Source organism: Leiobunum rupestre, chromosome 10 (assembly GCF_980474605.1).
Source record: "Leiobunum rupestre chromosome 10, qqLeiRupe1.1.hap1, whole genome shotgun sequence".
NCBI lineage: Eukaryota > Metazoa > Arthropoda > Arachnida > Opiliones > Sclerosomatidae > Leiobunum > Leiobunum rupestre.
Genome location: NC_143393.1, coordinates 1,285,199 through 1,306,066, shown reverse-complemented (window position 1 = coordinate 1,306,066; position 20,868 = coordinate 1,285,199). Strand labels below are relative to the sequence as shown.

General features: G+C 35.7%; 1 protein-coding gene across 1 annotated transcript; it reads left to right on the top strand.

Annotated features, from left to right (window-relative positions):
• Positions 1-18,610: 18,610 nt before the first annotated feature.
• Positions 18,611-19,298, top strand: LOC149923335 (uncharacterized). The gene is made up of 2 exons (XM_090160918.1): positions 18,611-18,842; positions 18,898-19,298. Exons 1-2 carry the CDS (start codon positions 18,611-18,613, stop codon positions 19,296-19,298), a joined length of 633 nt encoding a protein of 210 aa, XP_090017044.1.
• The last annotated feature ends 1,570 nt before the right edge of the window (positions 19,299-20,868 follow it).

Genomic DNA, 20,868 nt, shown 5'->3' with positions numbered 1-20,868 from the left:
AAAGGCTATTGTTTCGCCAAAATCCGTTTTCATGTCAATGTCAACTATTTCTGTATTATTTGTTCTCAAAGGATAGTAATCAATTTTGTCAAAAATAATAGATTTTTCAAACGGCTTATCATTTCCAGCTAGCGGTATTATTTTCATCAAAGGGGCAAACGTATCGCCTACATATTGAGGGTATATTAAATTTGAATATATATATAGTGTTCTGGCTCCCATTGATAAATCAGCAGCGTAGAGACTATCTGTATTGGCCAAGAGTTCACTAAAGCGCGTAAAGCCTAGCATTTCACCGAGACCTTTCTCAGATGAATGAAATATAATTGCGAAACCCGCCGCGGCTCCAATGTGAACGGATCCATTATGGTTAATGGTTAATTGAAATTTATCCCTTATTTCCTCATCCAAGGTTAACATCATTGCGTCTAAAATGTCTTGGACACTCGAGTAAGCACCAGTCGGTATTTGATAATCAATTCGAGTTTCGACTCTAAACGCGGCGTCTTGTACATTATCACTTCTAATTTCAATGTAATTAAAGTTATTTAACGATAAGGACTTTATATAACCAGCAAAAGGTTTCGTACAAAAATATGACCCAATATGAAATCCGTCTTTCCGATATGGATTTATGTTAGGTTCAAAATCGAGAAGCTCTTTAATTGGTCCATTGGGAATTCTAATATGGTAGTTATTGGTGGTTATCAAATTCCAACAGAGCCCGTTTGGTTTTGTGTGGAGTTCAATTTTAATTTCATTATCAAGCCCGAATTCTTTTAAACTTTCATTAAGCGCTGCAATAAGTTTGCGCACGACACTATATCGAAGGATATTTCCATTCTGGTCTTTCTCCGCTTCAATTTTACCCACTTTCACTGATATTTTAAAGTATGTAAACGGTTGCACGTTTTTAACGGTTGTCGTGGAAACTGCTAAAAATGACCGGTTTTTTTCTGTAATATTTTCCCATGTTGGCGGTAATATAATTTCGCTAATTCCAACTTCAAAATTTGAAGGTACATTTAAAGGTCGTCCTAAATTTACTTTATAAGTAGACGCTGTATTTTCCGGGTATAAATCGCTCGAAGCGTTACTCGGTAATTTTAAAAATAGATCGTCCATTGCAAAAATAATATGGCCACTAGTCTGAACCACCACGTAAACTTTAATTAGATACGATATTAACAACTGATTATATACTATGACATTCCTTTCTAATTTATAGGGCTATTCACCTCTAGTTATCGATAACCTGATTCTGATTTCCAGTTTTTCCTGGATTTACTGATATAAAAGGACGGGATTTTTTCCATGTTTTCTCACAATTCGTTAATGTTTCTGATAAAAAGTCTTACGTTCCTTATGAAAAATCAACAATCTACTAGTAGCTGGGATCTCTCTCGACATGGTAATATACTTATAATAACATTCAAATTATTGTAAAATATTCCACCAAAAAATGTGTGTTAAGCTAGTCTTAAAACAACTTAATGTTTCCCCGACATACGTTCTAAAACGCCTCACTTGGTGGCGCTGGAGAAACTTTTTGACGGGGCCTCGTACCCAGTTTAACCCCCCCCCGACCTCCCATAAATCTTTCTATCATACACCTTATTTAAATTGAATAATACAATATATATATATATATATATATATATTTATATATACGACCCAAAACAAAATACTAGCTCAAAATTATAGTTTTTTACCTTGTCAAATGACAATGATGAGTCCGTTACTGTTCGTTGAGCTTCACCAATGGCCGTTAGTAATGGCGTACATCCTAGAACGTTAAAATATTTTAAAAAATGTTCATTTTTAAGCCTAAAATTTTACCTGGAAAGTATGCGGCCAATATAATTCCTAGAAATCTAAAAAAAATGTTAAAAGTTACGCGGTTAGATACTTAGCTCAATTTAGTTCCCATTAGCAATAACTAGAGTGCCCGAAACCCTATTTAAAACGTTCAAAACTTAAAACATTATCTTAACAATACTTCTGGCTTAACTTTCTTTTGGAGAATGGCTATTTCGACCGCGTTGCTTAAGATGCTGGGTGAAGATGCTGGGTGAAGAAAGTGGCGCCATCTAACTTAAATATTATATATAAAAATTTAGTAATTTATAAAGTGTTATTAATATTGATATATAATAAACAAATTAGCCTGATATTTAAGCTATATATTTAAAAAAGTTTTTGTTCGAAAATATATTTTTATGGTAATCTTGCAACGTAATACATAGATGGCGCTAGTGGGCTTGGAAAGGAGAGATTTTGGCAATTTTTCAGGAGGCGAGTTGCTTAAAATTATCGGTTAGGTTAAATGTTATATTATATTAATTATAAAGTGTTATGAATATTGGTATATATTAAACAAATTAGACTGATATTTATTTTATATATTTTTAACAGCCCAAAAATATATTTTTATGGTAGTGATTTAGTACAATAGATGGCGCTAGTGCGCTTGGAAAGTAGGGATTTTCGTGGAGGCGCGGTAAATTCGAAATGTCAATATAAAATGTTAAGTTATTTATCGTAAACTTTATGCTTTGTATAATAGGAATAATGGCCATCTGGTATAATGAATTCAATACGAGTTATATGGGAGTCAAAAGAGTTTCAGCAACTAAATATTTGGACACTGATAATCCTGGACTCTGGACATCTGAAGAAGTCTTAAATTTCGAATTAGAGGATGAAGGTCCAAAAGAGTTTCAGCAACTAAATATTTGGACACTGCTGATCCTGGACTCTGGACACCTGAAGAAGTCTTATACTTAGAGATTTATGGTTCGGTGTTGGTCAAACCGAAAATATTCAATACACCTTTTTAACTATTTTTGTTTAACCACTTGTTGATCGACGCTTACACTTTCCCGCCAAAAATTAATATTCAAACATATAATAAACCTAAAGAGTTTAAACACTTGTTAATCGACGCTTACAATTTCTAACGGTCTTCAGAACACATGTTAAATTCGCGCCAAAACTTTAACAACCATATAGCTACCAGGTCATGAACCCTAACGGTTAATTATAAAGGTACAAACTTAAGCCATATATTAATATTCATGTCAAACATAAGTGTACATTAATAAACCTAAAGAGTTTAACCACTTGTTGATTTTTATACACGCGACGCTTACACTTTCCCGCCAAAAATTAATATTCAAACATATAATATAACTACTTGATGATCCTAAACACATGTTACTATCTAACAGGTCAATGACCCATAACGGTAATCCACCTAGTTAAACAATACCACGCTCATTAATATGCACCCTTTTAAAACACTTGCTTACCTACTTGATTGACAGGTCAACTAATTAACACCTGTTAATCTCATTAATTATTCAGGTCACGCGCGCGTGACACGCGCCCGAGGGGGGGCGGAATCGCGATTCCCCGCTTCATTCCCCCCCCGTCACGCAGCTGGGGACGCGGTAGCCACGCCCCCTTTTGGCTAGGAATACGGCACATAACTACTGACGTTTTATTACTTAAATCACGCGCTGTTCGAGCTATAACAGCGCTCTGTTCCATGCGCGCGCTTGCTCCGCGTGCGGTCTGCGGATGGAAGGCGAAAGAAAATGGCAGCTCGCTTGGCGGGTAAATTTCGCTCGTTTAAAAATTAATTTCTCGTCATTAAAAAAAGATACAATTTTACGACTGATATTTTGGAGAATATTTGAACATGATATTTCAAATAGACCCAAGTTTTACCCAACCTGGACTTTTCCTTTAATCATTGCGTACGCAGTTTCTCTAAATATCTGGGTTCGCAGTTGCTAGGACTCGAACCCGGGTCTGCTGCGTGTCAGAGATTTACTCGAACAACTGAGCCACCGACGCTTGCTAAGCTACGGTGTTTTTCGAAAACCGCTTTCGCGAATGTCCTTTACGAATTAGTTTCGGAGTAATATTTTCGCGTCTGTTGGCGTGTTGAATCAGTTTCGAGCTATTATATGTGAGTTTTGACGTTTTCAATTAGTTTACGGGTTATGTGTCTGTTTTTTTTGACGTTTTAAATTAGTTTCGCATTTATGTGTCTGGGTTTTTTGACGTTTAAAATTAGTTTCGAGCTATTAAATCGGAGTTTTTGGCTTTTTTTTTAAAGTTTCGGGGCTATGCTTCAAGGTTTTTGAACGTTTTTAATTATTTTCGGGGTTATGTGTTTGGGGTTTTTTGACGTTTTTAATTAGTTTCGAAGTTATGTGTTTGGGTTTCTTGGTGTTTATTATTAGTTTTGGGGTTATGTGTCTTTATTTGTGTTTTTAATTAGTTTCGGGTTTGTGTGTCTGGGTTTTTTGGCGTTTTTAATTAGTTTCGGAGTTTTTAGGTGTATACAATAGTTCTTGCAATAAATGTTCGGTGTTATGTATAGGTTTGGTGTATACATAGTTTGCTTGGTCGGTATTTTAAAAAAGTTATTCGGTATTTCATTGCTATTTCAGGAAAGTTAAGTAAATTACGCGTTATATTATTGCATGTTCCCGTCTATTTTCAGGGAGTTTCACGTCACGTCGTTCTTATTAAATAACGCTAAGCTGCGGCAACTAACACGTTAAATATTATTCAAAATTAAATTCAGAAAATGATATTGGAAAATAGTTTAAGTAGAAGGGTCGTATACGAGGAGCAGGGCGGGGGAAGGCTTATTTCACTAAACATATCTTGATCGCACTCATGTAAAAGGGCAGTTTTTTTGCGGATTTCTGCTCAACTTTTTAGGAGAAAAATTATGCAAATAAAGTTTACAGACTAAATCGGGCTAAAGTTTTCTTCAAAGTTGCGCAAATGAGCCATTCAAAACGGCGCATCTCCCACTGCAGATGTGCACGAATTTCGAATACCTAATGAAACTTTGGGCAAACTTTGGTCGATTTAGTGGACAAATTTCGATGGAAGCGAGCAAATTTGGCACGGCGTATAATTAAATGCGTAAATTTCAAACGGGGTGTGCAGATTGGTCAAGTTTAAAATGAATTTCTGGGAAGTTGGTAGGTTGCGTTCAAACTTGCAATACCAAATTTTAATTTTTGCACACTTGACAGAAATTGTGCAAATTACCATTGTGCGATTTTTCTAACATTGTAAGCGGATTATTATTATTATTATATTGTTCGCCACGAACAGAGGTGGGCATATTCCCTTCACAGAATTCGGGGGACCAAATTAAAGTTGACCGATATTAGACCGAAATTGCAAAAAATCCCCAGTAGCCCATTTTTTTCCAAGCTCAAAATGTTGGTTCGGGTTAGAGGCTCACGGTTGTTTTCGTGACGTAAATAAAATTCAATCCTCTTTTCCGGTAGACGGCCCAACTCCACTTACACTCGCTTAGTTTCATACTTGTTATCTCTAACTAAGATCATTTAGACGCGGACTCCGATACGAAACATTGCCGCCACCTTGACTAACCAACTATTGAAAACGTTGAAGTCGCTTTAAGCCAGGGTCTCGCTTTCTGACTTTTTCGAGTTGGTGCATTTTAGAATTAGACTTTTCAGAGTCGATAACCAAACCATTTTTAAGAATTTTAGTCGGCCAACTAGCATTTTAATGTCAAACTTTTGGAGTTGGCGATCTATTGCTTTCTAAAATTGGTTTTGTCTGTGTTATAATTGTGATCTCTATTATTTATCTTCAAACGATGGTTTGTTAAAAATGATAATTTATAAAATTTCACGCTTCGATGTAGTTTTCTTGAGCATTCCTGGTTAAACAAAAATTTGGTTAAACCTTTACCCCTTTCGAAATCAAGAGGCCAAGCACACTGCGGCAGTTTTTAAATCGCTCTATTCTAAATACGTAGAATAATAATATATTAAATAAAATAAATATAAAGTTAAAACTAATTTTTGGAGCGTAACGAGCGAAACTCCTCTATCAAGGCACTCTTATGGCGTGATTTTTCCCTAATAACTCAACAACTACAACTCCGGATGATATGGAAGTTTAGATATAGTAGGCTACCAGGAGGTGGTTTATGTTAAAACAGATCCAAAATTGAGTTTGTCGTTTTTAAATATTCAATAGAACCATTCGTCGCATGAAAGCAAAAACCACGTAACTTTATACTAATTATTGTTACAGTTACGTGGTTTTTGCTTTCAGGTGACGCATTTCCTTTCCTTCGAAAATAGCGCGCACTGTTATCGCGTGTTTTGAATCTAAAGCGCGCACTAGCTCAACGCGCGAAATCACCAGCGCGTGATTTAACATTTTATTTATTGTAAATTGTTAAGCCTAACAACCTCTTTCCTGACTTTTCTTGATTGAATAAAAAGGATAATTGGTAATTTTTTCAATCAATTCGCAAATTCGTAAACCTAATTTTCCGCTGTCTATAAAAATGGAAAATCGAGTTATTGCTCGACATCAAATAGTGCAGTTTCACAATGAAGGTTATTCAAATAGACATATTGGTCGACTATTAAATATATCTCCAACCATCGTGGCTTTGTGGGTGAATCGACACCAAAATGGCGAATTCAATCATGGCGTCGATAACCCGAGAGATGGAAGACCATCAGAGTTTTCACCAAATGATCGGCGACGCCTGGCAAGGACTTCCAGAGACAACCCATTTCTGACTGCTAGACAGTTGAAGCTGGATCTTGATCTCGATGTTTCAGTACGAACGGTTCACCGTTCCCTAGTGAAAGATAGTTTGCATGGTAGAATACCTGTTAAAAAAGAGAAACTATCTGTTGCAAACATTGAAGGTCGTTTCAATTTTAAAAACGATCATTTAGAATGGCAACTAGAAGATTGGGAAAAAGTAGATTTCATGGACGGAAAGGTTTTTGTTAGATATTAAATAAATACTAATTTATAGATTATTTTATTTTCAACGCTTCTTTATTCCCAGATTTGGGTTAGGCGACCAATTGGTGAGCGCTTTGATCGGCCTTATATTAAAAAAGTTCAAAGAAGCGGAAGATTTTCAGTGAACGTGCACGGTTGGATGTCGGCTGCGAATTCGGGGGACCTCATTAGCGTTGAAGGGTGGTTGACTGGGCAACGTTATTCGGACCTTGTAGAGTATACCATCATGCCCAGCGTGGTAAATCGTTTTCTTGACGGGAATTTTAAATTCATGCACGATAGGTCGCCCATTCACATGTCGCGCGTATCTATGGCGACTGTGAATCGTCTGATGGACGTTCATGGATTTCCAGTAATTTTTGGAGAATTAATTAGGAACTCTTAGCGCGTGACGTTAAGATTGCATTTTTCTACCAGAATATTGATTGGCCCTCAAAAGGCGCATATATGAATCCAATAGAAAACGTTTGGACAGAAATTGTCAAAATCGTTGATCATTCTAACGTCCGCAATCAAGATCAGCTTTGGGAAACTGTTTCGAATGCTTGGGACCAACTAAAGACAAATGCGAGCCTTTGGCGAAAATTGCACGAATCAATGACGACCAGAATTCAAAGAGTGCATGAAAATCAAGGCTACTGGTCTAAATATTAAAGGCACCTAATTATTTAAATATTTACTAAATATATCGATATATCATGAATATTCATTATTATTTAACTGTTAGTCCTATAGCATAAACTTGTTTTTGTGGGTTGTTATAAATTAAATGTGTTTTGTTATTATCAAGTTTTTCTAATATTTATAGCTTTTTAAATAAATGCTGTTTTACAACATTAATAATCGTCTTAAATTGTAATAAAATACAGCGTAACCCTATTAAAATATCAAAAAACGGTGATTGACCTTAGCTCTCACTGTGGAAACTGGCCAGAAAAGGTGACTGTCCGGTTCTAGAGAAGCTATTGGATGAAACGAAAAGGGGCGTTTTGGAAAACGACTCGAGAGGGAAAAACGGGGGGGGGGGGGGGTGTTTCGCTTGAATTGGGGGAAAAAGTTGGGCTTCGGAAAACGAGTCGAGAGGGAGCTCTGACCGTTCTGCTTGCTACTGACACAAGAGCAGATGCTTTTCTCTTAATTGGCATCGCTAGCCGATTGTTAGTCTTAGCAGGAGTCTTTAAGAGTGATTGACTGGGTGTTGAGTTGTGTAATTGTGTTCAGTAATTCAGTTTTCGTTTCGAGCTTTTTGGGGATGCAATGATTCCTACCAATTGCTATGTTAGTAAATGAAATACTCTGGTCTTTAGAAATGGAGAAAAATAAGGGAAAACCAAATAATCCTTTGATTCTCCTACCCCAATTCGCCACTACATCCGTAAGGGAGAACCCCAAATTACCGTCTAACCCCCCAGCCCTTAGGGTCTTTAAGTAGAAAAGATATTTTTTTATCCCCCGACCCTACGCACTAGATAGGGGATTCCAAAATCTGCCTGGCGCCGATGTAGGTGGAGAATGACACGGACATATTGCGACACCTTTTGTAACTTATTGGAAATAAACGGGTCCAAGAAAAAGTTTCGTTATTCGAATTTGAAGAGAGAAGCCGAGTTTTTCTTTCAACTAAACTGTAGTATTATGAAACGAGAGAAGCCGAGTTTAACATTGGAGAAAGCAGTTGCGGACATCGGACCCAACCAGTTTCACTTAAAATGAAGTATGTTGCCGTGTCGCAAGTTAAAACATTGGATGGTATTATATTTGATCCGGGTTTTAATATTGCGCGCCCTTTACAAATTAACAATAAGAGTGGATTATCTGCTAAAAAACAAAACTTGAAAGGCTCAAAATCCTTTGGAGTACTACCACATAAGCCAAGTAATAACTGTGTAAAGATATATTATTTCAATTTTGTTTTTTCTTTACCAAATAAACAGTAATCTTTGGTAAACTAAATGATTTATCACGCTTTCTTTTCTCTACCTGAGTTTTATTAAACTAAGCCCAAATAACCACTGCATTATTTACGTAATTATAAAAATTGGACACTTACCCTACACGCTTAAAAACGCAAAAATATTCGCCAGAAACCTATCCAAAATTGCGAAAAAACTATATAATAACACGAACGCGATTGATTATACGCAAACAAAACGGCGACGTATTATCCCAAAATTAATTAAAAGCGCTGATATAATTGCTCAAAATAGATTTAACACGTCAAAAACTAAATAAGAAAAGCCTAAAACTCCGATTTAATAGCTCGAAACTGATTCAACAAGCCAAAAGACCTAGCTAGACACATAACCCCGAAAATAATTAAAAACGTTCAAAAACCTAGACGCATAGCCCCGAAACTAGTAAAAACGTCAAAAACTTCAAACACATAACCTCGAAACTAATAAAAACCGTCCAAAAAACCAGACACACAACCCCAAAAATAAATTAAAACACAAATAATCCCAGACACATAACCCCAAAACTAATAATAAACATCAAGAAACCCAAACACATAACCTCGAAACTAATTTAAAACGTCAAAAAACCCAGACACATAAATGCGAAACTAATTTAAAATGTCAAAAAACCCAGACACATAACCCGTAAACTAATTGAAAACGTCAAAAACTCACATATAATAGCTTGAAACTGATTCAACACGCCAACAGACGCTAAAATATTACTCCGAAACACATAAAATCGCCGGAAAACGCCGACATATTAATCCGAAACTAATTGAAAACTCCAATAAAGTTAGACATATTACACAAAATCTTATTAAAAATGTCAAAAAACATCGCCATATTAACCCAAAATTAACTGAACGTCGATATACTAGTTCAAAACATATCTAAAACTCGAAAAGACCCCGACATATTACCCCGAAATTTATGAAAAATGCTAAAACAACACCGAAATATTACCGCGAAACTAATTAACAATGCTTAAAAACGCCCCCTGATTTCCCCGAAACTAAATATAAACCTAAAAAACGGCGATAAAATATCTCGTAACTATTTCTTAAATACTGACAAAACTATAAAATATGAATTCAATATCCTAAAATATCGAAAATCTACGAAGATATTTAAAAAAATCACCATCACTAACTGTAAAAAGTCGTGTAACCGAGTTGTCGGCCGATTCCTCGCTGCCAACTAAAACTGACCTAAAATTTTAAATTAGTTTTGATTAAGCTTTAAATTTGGAAAACGAAACCGGTTCTGGAATGGAAATAATTCGGTGTGTCGGATGACGTTTGTCACGTGCACGAAATTGGAGAATTTCAATTGGTTGAAAAAGCGATGTTTAATTTTTTAAGCCTTGGTTAAATAATTCCTAACATTTTAAAAATTTAAAATAGCCAAAGGTTTCTCCGTTCTTTAACCTTTCCAAAAAGTTATTAATTGTCTTTCTACTATAAACGGTGATATAAATATATGAAAAACAAAGTGTCCAGAAATTTTGGCCGGGACTGCACTTCTTGGTGCAGAAGTACCTGACACATCGGGCTAAAAATAGCGTTTGTAATTCTTTACCGGGGGGTTCACCTAACTCACTTTCTTCTACTAAAGTGATACTCATTTCATATAGTGAATGAGTTAATTCATTATTTAAAAAAAATATATATCTCCGCTATTTAGAGTTATTTGTTAAAAATGTTATCCCAGTTCTATCCCGCCCGGTTTAAAATTTAATTATAATTAGAATAATTGAGACGAAACGACCAATTTTAATTTATTTAGAATTTCATAAGTTAAGTAGTTACAACAGTGATTTAGACGTACTATAACAATACACAATTGAATTAAACCCTTTTTACAGTACAAGTTTGTCAGTTGAATATAATACAAAGCAAATTTTAATGAAAGAAATAGCTAAAGAGGGTATTATAACGACCGTTCGCTTTTTGGTTTATAATTTTAACGGAATCGGGACGATTTTAATTAACGATAGTTTATCGAAATTTTGTTAAAAGAATATTTCCTAAGGCCGCGCGATTAATTTACGAGAATAATTTCCCGTCGCCGTTATATCGCAAATTTAGTTGTTTCGGGATTGCCAGAAATTTAATGTTGTGGGCGAGTGATTAGAAATAAAATGGCAACCAGAATTATGCAAAATTATAAATGTTTATTTTTATTCAGAACAGTCTATGGAACGTTCTAGATTTAACTTTTATCAATAACCCAACAATATATATCCCTCCTACGTAATTGTGCAGAACTGGTACTCAAGTGTCCAAGACTAGATTTGTCTTAGTTCATCGTGATTGAATAATAAACTAAAACACACTTACACTTAAGTAAATATCATAAATTATACTGAGTAATTTTAACTAAATTCAAACTACCTTACTATAAACTCTTGTCTTAATTAACAGCTGAGAGCTGTTCGCTACTAATATCTTCCAATCTACTTAATTAGCCTCACAGGTTGAGTTGATAATTTCAAGGGTATAATTAGGTTATTCCAATTCAAAAAAACAAAACAATCAATTTTATCTTACAGCTGACTTGAGTTAGTTCACAATTACTTTAACACTTTCATTCTTAAACACGCACTGTTCATACACTTAAGTCCGTTCGCTCACGTTCCAAACGCGAAACACAATTTAACTCTTTTCTTGACCGAAGACCGAACATACTAATTAAAACCGCAAAGTTACCTCATAACTTTTGACCGACAGCAGGACCCCGTCCTGTAGTAGTTCGTCTGACCGCCAAGAACTAAGAAAGACTAATCTTCCAGATTGACGGCAACGGCTTTATAAACGTTTATTTCATGTTTGTTAGACCCGTCAAGATTTGACTAAAGTTCGAAAAATTGAAGAGATTATATTTTTTACCTGGTTTGATTGATATTTCTCAAAACGGTGGCGCTAAATTATTACTTTTATATAGTTTCCGCGGGAGTTTTGAATAATTATCCTTTTTTAAAGCGTTATTAAAAGGTAAAAAACCCGCCTTATCATAATGGTTTCTTTACTTTTCAGATGCCTAAAGGAAGTCAATGGCTTGGCGGTAAACTATCTGCATTGTAACGATGCGACCCGAGTTCAATTCCTGAACACGATCTAATAAAGTAAAATACTCAGATATTTAATTAAATATAATATTAATATAATTTATAAATATAATATTAATGTAATTTATAAATATAATATTAATATAATTTATAAATATAATATTAATATAATTTATAAATATAATATTAATATAATTTATAAATATAATATTAATATAATTTATAAATATAATATTAATATAATTTATAAATATAATATTAATATAATTTATAAATATTTAATTAAATATAAGATTAATATAATTTATAAATATTTAATTAAATATAAGATTAATATAATTTATAAATATTTAATTAAATATAAGATTAATATAATTTATAAATATTTAATTAAATATAAGATTAATATAATTTATAAATATTTAATTAAATATAAGATTAATATAATTTATAAATATTTAATTAAATATAAGATTAATATAATTTATAAATATTTAATTAAATATAAGATTAATATAATTTATAAATATTTAAAATGATGTAGAATAAATTATAGTATCTAATGTTATAACTTTGTAAATGACATTCGCCAAAGCTGTTTTTTAGAAAAACACCGTAACTTAACAAGCGTTGGTGGCTGAGTGGTTAGAGTAAATCTCTTGCACAAGGCAGACCCGGATTCGATTCCCGGCCGGCGCAATTAAATCGCAAATTGATACTAAGACGAATACCGTGTACAATTGGTGGAAACCCTGCCATTGGACGTTGAGAGGTAGCACTACACTCAGCACTCGGTCCGTCCCAAAGTCATTAAGAAGAAGTTGGAGAGAAAACGCCCATACAAACACAACAGACTCAACATCCACAACCATCATAACACAAACTCAACACTCACAACCGTCATAACACAAACTCAACACCCACAACAGTCACAACACGAACTCAACATTAACGACCTACAAAATAACAATAACGAAATGTCCGGTGAGCGTTGACGAAAAAAGACCAACGAAACCAAACCCAACCGGTGGTTTTGCCAACCCTTCGAGAAACTGCGAACGCAGAAATTTCGAAAAATTGCGAACGCAATGATTAACCTTTGCACGAATAATGCGAACGCGTTCGCCGGACAGACACACAGACACGGTGATTGTATAACCCCTCCTAGGGGACTTTGTCCCCTCGGAGAGGTAAAAATATGTGTGCACGATTTTACCAGCCTGTTAACTAGATAGCAGCATCAATCATTCTATGATTCTTAAAAGATATCAAGGCCAACTTAGACATACCATGGTGCAGTGTGCGCATCAACGGTTTTTTTTCGGGAATTTCCAATACATTGAAATCAAACTACAGTCACGTGCGTGGTTGGCTAGAGTTATCGTGGTTATTCCATTATTTGCCTTTGTTGTTTGAGCTTTAAATTCTATTCCCTCACTAAAAGTAAGTTTTATATTTCAAAGTTTCTATTAGGTTTCTATAATAAATATTTCCATGATTTTTTAGGGTAAAAATTAAATGGCAAAAAATAAGAAAATTCGGAAAGGCTTAAAAGCTAAAACCCCTGTTTAAATTTTTCTAGGGGGGAGTAACATAAGTGGTGTCACTCCTAAGTTTAAAACGTCAGAATTTGGTTCTTAACTTAGATTAAGAAAAATGGTTACCATTGAGTTGAGAATATTAATCTAGAGATCCAATCAAATCTGCTCCCCGCGAAACAAGTTTTTGAAAAATACGAATGTGCCGTCTGCTCTAAAATGACGAGCAAACGTTATCATATGACCCGTGGCGCCATCCATTATTTTGAAGAAAAAAAATCTTTTTGCTTGAAAACGCGTCTTATTTGAACGAACCCTTGAGAGATAGACGGCGCCACGGGCAGAATGATAACGTGTTCTTGTCATTTTGGACGCCGATGGGAGCAGACGACAGTATTCTTATTTTTAAAAACTTGTTTCGCGAAATACTGAAATCCGACGTTTTGATTGGACCTCTAGATTAATATTCCCAACTCAATGATGGTTACGGATCTAAAAACTGAAAATAATGAACTGCGGGAATTAAACTCCCACTACCAAAAACCATTTCTTAAAAGCAATCAAGTTAGCAGTAAAGATATTAGCAAATGTATTCTTAAACATTTCAAATTAACTTAGTAATTGGGAAACCTTATGTACTTTTAATATTTACAGAAACAATCCTGCCAATAAAAGTAACCACTGAATCGGAATCTCTAGCATCTGCGGAAAAGAATATTTCTGTTGATAATCAAAATTTGTCATTCTTAGAAAAATCAAAAGGACAGGTTGTTAACTTGTTATATAGTATAATATTAGTTTACAATTTTAATTAATCGCTTATTTGGTTGCCAATCTGTTTGGGAAATGAAGTTCTTATCGATGAAGAAAAATGGGAAAATTGTTTAATGTCATCGGATGCCAAAAAATTAACAAAGAATTTAGCTACTGTTATTTGGGGGAGCAAAGTTCTCGCTATGCGTTATGTTACTGGAAATCCTTCTAACCGAAGTAACGAAGAACCACGCCGTGCTCTGACTCCAAAAAAACTAAACTCTATCACAGGTAATTTACTAATTTCATAGTTAAAATCATATGAAAATGTTTAGAATGATTAATTGTAACTATTTGTCTATTTTATATTCCGTGCGTTATTTTGTGAAAAGTAAAGGTTTGGGAGAAGGTTTTCAAGTTTCAGCTGCAAATGACGTAAACAGGAGGATCTCTGAAAAGATTTCTCATCTTCGACGACCTTTGAAAAAGACAATTGTATAAATGTTTTTATTTTTCAATGATTTTATTCATTAAATGTATTTTAATTGTGCAACAACTTCAATTTAATATAGAATTGGTTGTCTAGCGACTTGCACGATAATATGAATAAAAAATAACTGACATCGAAATAAAACAGTGTACAAGGTAGATTATTTAAAAAAATTAAAATTAACCCGACTAGTTTCGGACAGCGTTATTGGTCCGTCATCAGGGAGATTAACTATTAACGGTAATAGTTATTGTAAGGAGCTGATGGTTAGCTCGCGTGGCAAAATGGGCTTGTCACCATCTTGCTATGCATTGTAACTCGGCCACCGGTAAAAAAAGGCATTAAAAAGTCGCTTCCTGTCTTGGCCCTGTGGTTGTGTCTAGGGTATTAGCCTAGCTAATTATTATTATTACATAGAAGTTAAGATATTTCAGCTTACTATAAGTAGTACGTATTGTATTGTAACCATTGGGAATCATTGAGGTAGAAACTATTAAATAACCGAGTATAAAACCTTAAGGGAGCAGTAGATGAAACCATTAGGAACCATTAGGTTAAAGCAGAAGATAGACCATTAGGTGAAACCAGTAGATAAACCATTAGGTGAAACCATAAGGAACCAATGAATGAAACCATAAGGATTCAGTATATTAAACCACAAAGAACCATTCGGTGAATCCATAAGGAACCAGTAGATTTATCTATAAGGGACCATTAAATAAACCCATTACATTCCAGTGAATAAAACCATTCCATCTGAAAAAACTTATCGGCCAAATGGAGCGTACCAGATGGATTTGTCAAAAAAAAAAAACAAGTGGAACCATAAGTCCATTTCCAACTGGTACAGTGGGGAAGAAAACCGCCGTTTTTTTCATAAAGGTATACCGAAAGGGTAAGCCGAAAATTTAAAAATTGACATTTTAAAATGAGGAAAGTCTTTTAATTTTGTTCTAATAAAAGATATAGCTTACCTAGTTATAATATTTCCAATGTTAAGCAATAATCTAGGCCTACTTTCTTGTTCACAGCTTACGCTTTGAGGTTCTGGACTTTCAAACTATATATTATTATGTGTTGGACTTGATCACTCCATGGTAACGATTAGCCTAACGCTTTAGTGTATTCGTTGGCCCGTACTGTTTGAAAAAAGCTTTACCGCAAAGCAATATCTCGCTATGTTCATGCGCGGGACCTTTTTAACAAGTTGATAAAAACACGAAAAAACACGTAAGAATCACTTATTTCGAGGAATATATAAATATTTAAATTATCATTATTTATGGTTATTCATTTAAAACAAACGTTTATATTTAAGCAATTTACTCTTTGTTTTATAAACAATTGTTCAAATTGAAAATCGTTTAACGCAAATTATTAAAGAAATTATTTTAAGTAATGTAATTGTCTTGTAACTACACAATGACCTAGCAATTATAACACCATAAAACATTTATTCTGTTGCTATAAGGCGTGATAGAAACGGGCCAACTTTCCAAAAAGCGTCTCTTAACTTACTTTAATAACTGCCATAGAGAATTCTTTATTGTCTTCAGAAGACCTTTTCCAACTGAAAATGTTGCGGTAGTCTAGAATTTTAAATTTGCAAAGTTGTAATAAACAAAAAGAAGATTATATTTGTAATCCTAATAACACAAGCATTCCAGGATAATTTCAGATTCTAGTTTACAGATTCATGACGAAAAGGATCTACTTTCCTAAAGCTGAGTGACTGACATCTGCCACACTAGTGCTTCTAACAGTTACTTTATCTGATCCGAGGAAATTAATACAATTAAACATTACAGATTCTCTGCTTTTACGTCAAAATATTATTAGATCAGTTGCTTCGGTTGAAAATGCAAAACCAGATATTATACCAGAAGCTGAGTGTAAGCAGATTTTAGATTCATAGCAGTTACCGAATTAACGCGGCTACATGAACGTCACTTTATGAATATTGACTAATAGTCAAGTAGCCTTATACTTCAGACCTTGCGTCAAATCCGGTAGTTCTGATTTTTTGCTGACTTGTTTCTGATGTTGGCCCAATGAATAATCCAAGTTTGAGACCTCGAGCGTTGAACGCAACCTTTTCATAAATCGAAAAAACCGCCAAAATTTCGACTTTTTTTCTTCAGTTTTTGGTGATGTTAAGCCTAAAGGACTAGTTTGTTGATAAAACCTTCGCAGTACATTTTTAAAGTAGGTTACATTTTCTACAATATGAGACTAGAATTGTCTCTGTAGACCCAATAGTTGCCGAGATAGAGCCTTTCAAAATGTTTAATTGCCCTGACAGTTTGATACTATCTATTTGAGTCTAATGTATAGGGGTTTGTAAAAAAAAACAATGAAGGATTTTTGTCCATGGGTTCAGCATTTCTCATTTGGGAGCTGAAGAGCTGTGAGAACTGTGTCGTAATTGGACGGGGGAGGGTTGATGAATGGCAGACATATAATTTTGGATGTTTCAAAGTGTTTTTCTGCTGTTGCTTCCTCCATGAACTCATTCCATTCCGGGATGTTCACTTTTTTTAACCTTCCCATAAGATATCTGAAGGGAGTGGCTCTATTTCTTCAGGTAGCGGATGAATAATATCTATGTTGACAATTTTAATTGCTGACAGACCTTTATTGGACGACACTTGTTAAAAGTTTACTAGCTGCATAGGAGGATTTTGCTGTACAAGTTCAGAAGCAGTGCACTTCTCAGGATATCTAGTGTGCTCACATTGAAATCGGCGTCATCAAAAGCAAATTGCACAAACAATATTGAAGGCTCTTTCAACATGAGTTTGTCTGGTCGCATGATGGCTGAGGTTTCCAAAAGCCTAGTCTCCTTGTAAATAGCTGAGAATCCAAGCGTTGACAATAACTCAACTAGATGTTTTGACCCGAGCTTGTGATACAAGTATACTCCAAACCCATGCAGCAATGAAGAGATGAATATTATTGAATGTGCAAGAGCAACGCACTTCTTTCTATAGTGATACAAGCAGCCTCGTTTGTTTTTAAAATTACTGTTTCCAGCAATAATCAGGGATAACAGATTTTACATCCTGGAATAAGTCGTCGGATGGTGTAAATTGTTTTGTGTCGTACACTTGCGACCGTATGTCCTCTCGTATGACTTCAGCAGCTACCTTCACCACGCGTAGTCTTTCTGCTTGAGGATCTGAGCTTCTACTATCATACCATGTACTGGTGAGAATTTTGTAGCTTGTGTTTTTGAAACAAACAGTCGTGTGTTTCGAGGATGTCTCAACGATCAAATTGTCCTCTCCATACTTTCCAAATAAGCGATTTTTGACTGTTCGCGGTTGAGGTCGTTCTCCTTCTATCTGGTCCATGAGTTCATCTAGAGAGAACTGACACTCCTCAGCGTTCTCTTCCAGAAATGAATAAATCATTTCCATGGCCTCATCAACTGTGGGATGCTGACGATTTCTTCTGGACATTCCTGTTGGTGGTGCCTGGTCGAGTTTGTTTGGCAAAACCGATGATATCTCTCATAAAGGGCTACCAAATCTGTGTTCTCAGATATACTCTCATTCACCACCACGTTTCTCAGCTGCTTTCAAGATTGTTGAATTGAAAGACATATTTTCCACAGTAATGACCTTGTTCGGGTCGTGTTGTAATCTAATTTTTTTGATCTTTGCTTTAATTTTGTTAATCTAATATTATCTTAAAGATGTATTAACCCGTGCCAAAATCGTTTTTAATACCTATATATATATATATATATATATATATATATATATATATATATATATATATATATATATATATATATATATATATATATATATATATATATATAGAATTGGAATCAGCCTTGAGGGTATAGATCAAATTCGTTCAAGCCTCTGCCTTCCCCAAAGACATTGGAGCCTTGGAGAATCGAACCCCTATTCACAGAGACAGCAAGATCCTGAGCCTTAATCCGGAAATCGATGAGATGGGTGTCATACGAGTCGGAGGAAGACTTCGTCAAGCTGAATTCAGTTCTGCTATTAAACATCCGATCTTGCTACCACGACATCATCGCTTCACCGATATGATAATTCAAGAGGCTCACGTGCAACGTCTGCATGCCGGAGCTCAACTAGTCCATGGAATCCTGTCCTTGAAATACTGGATTATTCAGGCAAGCGATGCGATTCGACATCAGATCCGGAAATGCGTTGTTTGTACGAGACAACGAGCAAAGACCATACCCCTAAATAACGGGCGATCTTCCGAAAGCGAGGTTACAGTCTTCTCGTGCCTTCGCCAGGACTGGGGTGGACTATTCCGGACCATTTCTTCTACGACCAATTTCTCCAAGAAGCAAGACCACCTACAAGGCGTACATTGCCCTCTTCGTCTGCTTCGTCTCGAAAGGACTTCACTTGGAGATCGTGTCTTCCTTGTCTACCGAAGCCTTCATTGCAGCCCTACTTAGGTTCACTGCCCGACGTGGGCGACCGAGCGATATCTACAGCGACTGCGGGACGAATTTCGTCGGAGCAGCGAAGGAGTTAAAAGAGTTAACAAAGTTAATTCAATCTAACATCCACAATGAAGCTGTAGTGAATCACCTCTCCGCCGAACGCATCACGTGGCATTTCAATCCTGCTGGCGCTCCCCACTTCGGCAGATTGTAGGAGGCAGGAGTGAAGTCGGTAAAATATCATCTCCGTCGGGTCATTGGTCAAACTCTCTTGACTTACGAAGAGTTATCCACTGTCACTACACAGATCGAGGGATGTCTCAATGCCAGACCCTTGATGCCACTGTCATCCGATCCAACTGATCTAGGAGTCCTGACTCCTAGTCATTTCCTCGTTGGAGAGTCAATGCAGTCTGTTCCCGACCTGGATCTCTCGCATTTGGGAATGTCTAAGCTTGGCAGATGGCAGCTGCTGCAGAAATTACAACAAGATGTTAAAACCCGTTGGCTGAGAGAATACATTACCAGACTGCAACAGCGGCCAAAATGGATGACACCACAGCGCGACATCAAGGTTGGAGACATGGTTCTGGTCAAGTCGGATGTCACGCCCTCCTCAAGTTGGCCACTGGCCCGAGTCATCCAGATTCACCCGGGTCTGGACGAGCATACTCGAGTCGTTACTTTACGCACAAGCACAGGAGAACTGAAGCGTCCAATCGTAAAACTCTGCCTGTTACCATTTGATGGTGAAGAAGAGTTGAACCCTCAGCAATCAACAGATCATGGTTGATATACTTATATCAACGGCGGGAGAATGTTCGGGTCGTGTTGTAATCTAATTTTTTGATCTTTGCTTTAATTTTGTTAATCTAATCTTATCTTAAAAATGTATAAACATGTGCCAAATTCGTTTTTTAATACCTATATACAATGTATATAGTCGAGATTATAAGAAATAAAGTGTATTCATCAGTTCGCTCTCTATATCTTGGCGTATTCATTCAACACGATGACCGTTTAGCTTCAGTCTCCCTCTCGGGAATAGTTGCTGGTCCCTTTAAACTGGACACGAACAGACCTTGTTCCTTTTTTCTGGATTATTCTTTCTTTCAGCCACAAGGAACTCTTCAGTTATTTGGTCTCCACATATTAAACAGTGTTATCTGAAATTGAACTGCTCAGAGACTGATCTCGTGGCCCTTGATGGCGTAACATTTTATTATCCACGGCGAACAGCTACTTTGATCAACTTCGGATTGGTGTATTTCTTCTGACAAGCACTATGCACATATATCTCAATCACATCCTTCAATAAACGCTAATTTTCGCGGTTTTTAAGATAAATACTCGACGCAATTAGGGTTTATACACCTCTTTAATTCACTAACCGCACTTTACCTTCACTTAAAGTCTCCTTACATATAAAACAGAAACCCACGCTGGGACTGGGCTCCGACATTCTGTAGATTTTGAATTCAAACGGCACTCACGTCATGGCCTAGCCGGCCAGACAAAAACTGAAATAAAAACAAAATTGGTCGGGGGTAATTTGATCTACATCGCTCGGAGTCTCAAATTGTAGCAATTTTAATTTACTTTGAAAACGTACTGCGTAGGTTTTATCAACAAACTAGTCCTTCAGGCTTAAAATCGCCAAAAACTGAAAAAAAGTCTAAAATTTCGCGGTTTTTTCGATTTATGACAAGGTTGCGTTCGGCGCTCGAGGTCTCAAAGTTGGATTATTTATTGTGCCAACATCATAAACAAGTCAGCAAAAAATC

Coding starts and splice junctions, on each gene's coding strand:
- LOC149923335 (XM_090160918.1), top strand. CDS start 18,611: ATGGGTGTCATACGAGTCGGAGGAAGACTTCGTCAAGCTGAATTCAGT. Junction 18,843..18,897: donor GATCCGGAAATGCGTTGTTT/GTACGAGACAAC, acceptor ATCTTCCGAAAG/CGAGGTTACAGTCTTCTCGT.